The following is a 5,528-nucleotide window of genomic DNA, read 5'->3' as shown; positions in this document are numbered from 1 at the left end:
GGGGGGGGGGCAGGTCTCTGGAACCAATTTTAATTCATGAATGCGTTTTAAAAGGTGAATTATCAAATCAAATCAAATGAAATGTATTTATAGAGCACATTTAAAAACAGCTTACAGCTGTAGAACATGAAGAAAAATACAATCATCAGAGAGGATCAAAACACCAACAGACAACAAAACAAGCTAGCAGACCAAATGAGGGAGTCAGCTGATCTTGGCTCGAACGCTAATGAGAATAAATCTGTTTGAGCCGAGATTTGAAAGAGTGGATGGACGGGCAGATCTGACATTGGGCAGGCTGTTTACAGCCCGGGGGCCAAGACTGAGAAAGCGCAGTCACCTGTGCGTTTGAGGTTAGAGCTCGGGACAGTGAGGAGGCAGTATTATGGGTTACATCACCTTGGATTTAATGTTAACGATTAAAGATTTCCCACAAAATGTCATCCAAAGACTTTTTTAAGTAACTATTCGGTATTTAGATTTCGGTTTCAGGATTTCCTCACAGTTTTGGAACGATTCAAGAGCAGAAGAGCATTTTGACATTTCACACATTGATGTTCAGTGATCAGAACTGGGTCAAAGTCGGAAATTTTCAGTTCATCCTAAAGGGCTTAAGGTGTTGAATGGGGCTCAGGTCGGGGCTTTGTCAAGTACTTCCACACCAAACTAGGAAAAACCATTTCTTTCTGAAGCTGGTTCTGTGCAACAGGCTTAAACTGTTGCCACAAACTCAAAAGCACACTATTGTACCACAGATGCTTTTTTAAATAGATCCATATATGCAGCATCTTTGTGTGCGCATAATAACATTTAATATGATGTTTTCACTTACTCCATAGATGACTCCTTCGTGCTGGCAGGAACCCTGGGACGAGGAGACGCACTCCGGGCAGCACTTTTTGGCAGGGATCCTCAAAAGCTCGCCCTTTAGAAAAAGATAAAATGCACATGAAATACACACATACACGCCCCAGCATGAACAAAATACACACAAATATGTAAAAAAAAGAAAATGGATGTGATTCCCTTTAAGCAGCATGAATACAAACACTTGCCGATTACGGTCTTATTTCCATGGAAATTAGCCAAGATGTGACACAAATAACACGATGGAACTGACAAGGCTGAATATATGAAGACTCTATCAGGTGTGCACAGCGTGTAGAATACAGAGAGAGTCAGCAGAGGTATTACAATACTAAATATTACAATACTGATTCACCACGCAGCCATGCTACCTACACGCCCTAATTGAGGCCGAGTGTGCGGCAGGAGAAGTAAATGGGAAAGTAGAGAGGGCCGGACGCCGGGCCGGTGGATTGTTGAGATGCGTAGTTTATTTGAGAATATAAATAGATGTATGGAATAGAAGAAATAAAACAGGAGGGGAGGAATACATTTTGTGAAAGCAGTTTCAGAGAATATCTTGTGTCAATGAATAAAGGTATAATAATGAGCAGAAATACTATGGATCAGCAGCATGAGACAAACAGGCAGAAGAACGGCAATTAAATGTACAAGGTGAATAACAAGAGTGGGCAATAAAACAGAGTGAGCTGCACAGCAGGTGGTGGTTGGCCGTGAAGAAACAGATAGAGTTTATATTGTTCTTTCACCTCGTCATTAAATTTTTGACAGCATGTGGGAAATGTATCTATCACAAGAGCCATTATGTGCTAATAAACGAAGCTCCAATAACACATTTTTGAATGTTTTCATATATTTAGAATCATGTTCTTATGCCTGTTGTCCTGAAAAGTTCATCCTTTCGCTTGCTTCAGTCCCTCTGCTCCTCGCCTCAAATTTAATCACAGAAATATGCCCATAAAAAAACATTTTCAGTCAATTTGAGATTTTATTGCTGCGAATAAAGAGGGATGACAAGGCTCGGAAAGAAAAGAGTTCATTTATCACTATGAAGTGAAGCTTTCTTTTTTTCTTTCTCTCAACTAGTACGACGCAAGGTTTTCGAATATTGCAGTTGCTTTTGCAGGAAAATAAAAATCAAGCAAGTGTGTGGTGCTTCTCTGGAAGACAATCTGAGATTCACTTGCCACTTTCCTGCAAAAATATATATAAAATGTAAACTAACAGTGAACTCACCTAAAGTCTGACCTTTATATCAAACTGATGAAAGATAAGATAGAGTTTGAGATTATTTTATCATTACCTGTAGTTTTTAGGCTACTGATTGAATCAGTGAGGCTCCTGAATTAGAGCTGCAACAATTAGTCAATGGCCGCCAAATGTCGTTAGATGTTGATATTTGGTTGAATATATGTTGTAGATGTCAGGTGACCAAAATTCAGCGTTAGGATGATGTCTAATACCGACATCTATTTGACGTAGAAGACTGACGACAACTGATGTTAATATTCTGTTGGTTTTAAATTGTGTTGTTAAGTAACTAAAATCCAAACGTCTTCCAAACGTCTCATTTCGCCGCCATCTTGTCACATAAAATACCCAGGATCTTATCCTTTATCAGTATTCATCAGTATGTGTTACTTTGAATTTGCTGCTTTAAGACAGAGATATGAGCCACACTATCCAGACACACAGGTCTGTGGAAAAACGATTAACCCAGAACGTTACAGAAATATTAAGGTACTCATGTGAAATTTAGAAATGGATTTGAGAAATGGAGGGGAAAAAGGAAATTTGAGCTTGTAGATAAGGGCAGTGAATTTCAAAAGAAAGCCCTTGAATCAGAGACACGCGGATAATAAAAACCCTGGTAGTTTTTTATCACAGCATAGGTGAGGGGGAGTCACATTTTAAGAGCTTTTTAAATGGAGGGAGCACACGGCTTGGTGAGCATGATGACTAATTTTTAATTAACATTGGATTGCTAGCCAGCAGAGTGGAATTCATTAGACATTGATTGTTGGCTTAGCTCAGGGTTGGGATTGGATTTGATGCCGTGACCACAGGCTTCACGTTTAAATCACATTTAGGAAGAAGCACGGGGAAGAACAGGCGGATAGATGGAGTGAAAAAGAGCTTTGAAAATGTGGCCCTGTGAATTCAAATGAGCCAAAAAAGGTAGGCTGGAACTAACAGCCTCCGAACAGTTGCCATTGTGGCAAATGAAATGGTGCAATCGGCAGACTTGACTGCACAATAGCCTGTCAACTCATTGATTCTTTTTGTAAGGCCAACTCACAAAGACGAGTGATTAAATGGGCCCTTGAAAGGGGATCTGTACTTCAAGGTGAAATGAGGAGAGGGAGATTAAAATATCACAAAAACAAGGTTCCTGAACATTCAAAGCCTTACATTTTAAAGGTCTGCATTCTTAAGCAGATAACACACATGCACACGGGCAAACTTAAAAAACTTTTTTTACATTCACTCCCATTGAAATTTCAGTCAGTTGAAGGTTTAGTGGTGAAAGTATTTCTTAAAAGCAGAGATGCTTTGGAAGAAAAAATATTCTGTCTTAGTCAACCAAGTTTTGATTCCACGGGAACTGACAGTCAGTCAATCAAATTCATAATTGATCACAAAAAAAAAAAAAAATCAATTAAAATAAACACTGAAGTGAAAAATCAATAATTTTTTAGCAGGCTTCATAATAAGAGAGCTGTTGGTTCAAATTTATGATAATTTTGGGGGCTGTATTTTGTGCTGCTGGTGAACTATGTTGCCGTTATTTAGCCAAGACTTTAACAATGGTTTCCTTTCTATGTCATAAACACTGCAGCCTGGCTGTAGCGTTAGCACTGTAGTGTACTGTTAGCCTAGCTTACAGTAAACGCTAACATGACAGTGATGTTTAAATTAGCTAGCTAACAGATAGCAGCTACTAATGTTGAACTAACATTTTTAACTATTTAACATCATAAGGGCCAAGGTTACAAAAAACAGAAAAACTCAATTTTCATTTGTAATTTAAAAATGCCTCTTTTTTTGTTTAGCTTCTCAGAAACCTTGGCTAGCTGTTATTTGTTTTCTTAGAAAAACTCTGGTTCCTTGTTTAGAATAACAATAGCTTTATCCTTTTTTTTTTTTTTTATAATTGCTCTGGATATGAATCATCTGCTGTCGTTTCCTATCTTTAAGTCAAAATACACCCAGACCCCTCCTGTAAAGCGTCTTACCCTCTGGAAGTCACACTGTGGGTTGGGGCAGTGGATGGGCTTGCAGATGGCCACGTCGCTGTAGCAGGTACACTCCCGACACAACTGCGGTCTCCATGATGTGTTGTTCTGTCATAACAATAAAAGACATAAAGCATTACAGAGGGCAACACAAAATCACTCTCTCACGCTCCATTATCATCCTAACTCGCCCACATGTCATCTTTATGTTGACAGCTGGGGCGAATGACAGTAATCATATAACACTGGGCCCCTCTGTGCATGTTAATGTGACTGATTCAAAAGGTCTGTATTTTACTCTCTCCCTCTCTGAAAGTACGTGATAACAACATATAGACATAGAGCAGGTATTCAGGGGAACCGTTTCCAATGCAGCAGTTTGTATTACACGCTCTAAGAGGTCCGGGATAGCTGGGTAAGGTTTTACTGCTCCATTCTACAAAATGTGAGAACCGCCATAAGAGAACCATTTCATACTTTGAACTCTTATCATCGTCTGTACTTAAAGCTGTAAAACACTGACAGATTTCTGCTGCAGGTGGAGTGAAACTGCTTCACTGTTGATTAAAACCCTAGCACACCATGGCCAACTAGACAATGAGATAGGGCAAAGACAGAAGAAAGGCTCGAGATCACTCGTGCCATTTGGCTGCACCCTTTAGCATTCCTGCTATTTGTCAATAGCTCATAACAGTTAGCTGACAATGTCTTATGGCTAGCTTAAAGCCAAAGTTAAATCAATATTCCAGGGTCTGCATATGCTCAGATATATCACCTTACAGTCCATAAATCTGATTTAGCTGGATGATTAATAACCCGCTCATGACAGGAATATACATGGGCAGCTGTGCTGAATGGAGCGGACACTTCATGGAGGGTGGTGACTGTCACATGTGGAGGCTTTGGTCCATTTGAGAAGGTAACTGAGGTAGACATCGCTTAATGGATAGGAAACGTCATCCCCAGGTTAACAACCAGACTCTTAATTGTCCCATATACATGGACACAAGAAGCTATACAGTGGTAGGAGTTACAGAAACCCTAAATTTGCAATTATCTCTTGGGAGCTCAACTAACTATTCTTGCATGTGCAAAGGATAAACAGAATATACTGTAATTAAATCAGGAAAGCCACAAAAGTAATGGGTACAAACAACATCTCATGTTAATTTGCTCTTTGTATGTGCAGAATATAAGCATTTTTGACTTAGGCAACTATTAGTGTTAGTATTAAAAAATTCAAGTAGTATCAGATGTCTAGTAGGGTGGTTTTATGCAAAGCCATGGTCATAATTTTGGTCTTTGTGACCAGTGTTAGGCACATGGGGACAATAACATGTTAAACACAGCATTAGATCATGATAGGAAATTTTTCTGGCAGCCCGTTATAATAATGAACAGTGAGAAAATCCACCATAACACATT

General features: G+C 39.2%; 1 protein-coding gene across 1 annotated transcript in view; it reads right to left on the bottom strand.

Moving 5' to 3' along the window:
- The window catches only part of fras1 (Fraser extracellular matrix complex subunit 1), a 157,166-nt gene extending 152,127 nt beyond the window's left edge, over positions 1 to 5,039 (bottom strand). Inside the window, exons 1-3 of the mRNA XM_087176054.1 lie at positions 4,941 to 5,039; positions 4,104 to 4,211; positions 833 to 925 (exon numbers count right to left, since the gene is read on the bottom strand). Coding sequence (XP_087032180.1) covers positions 833 to 925; positions 4,104 to 4,211; positions 4,941 to 5,039 — 300 coding nt within the window. The remainder of the gene's footprint in view (positions 1 to 832; positions 926 to 4,103; positions 4,212 to 4,940) is intronic.
- Between the last annotated feature and the right edge of the window lie 489 nt (positions 5,040 to 5,528).

The sequence above is a fragment of the Seriola lalandi genome, unplaced genomic scaffold (genome assembly GCF_002814215.2).
Source record: "Seriola lalandi dorsalis isolate HSWRI2012SDOR001 ecotype SW California unplaced genomic scaffold, Sedor1 jcf7180002054524, whole genome shotgun sequence".
Classification (NCBI taxonomy): Eukaryota; Metazoa; Chordata; class Actinopteri; order Carangiformes; family Carangidae; genus Seriola; species Seriola lalandi.
This window is presented reverse-complemented; position numbering and strand designations above follow the sequence as displayed.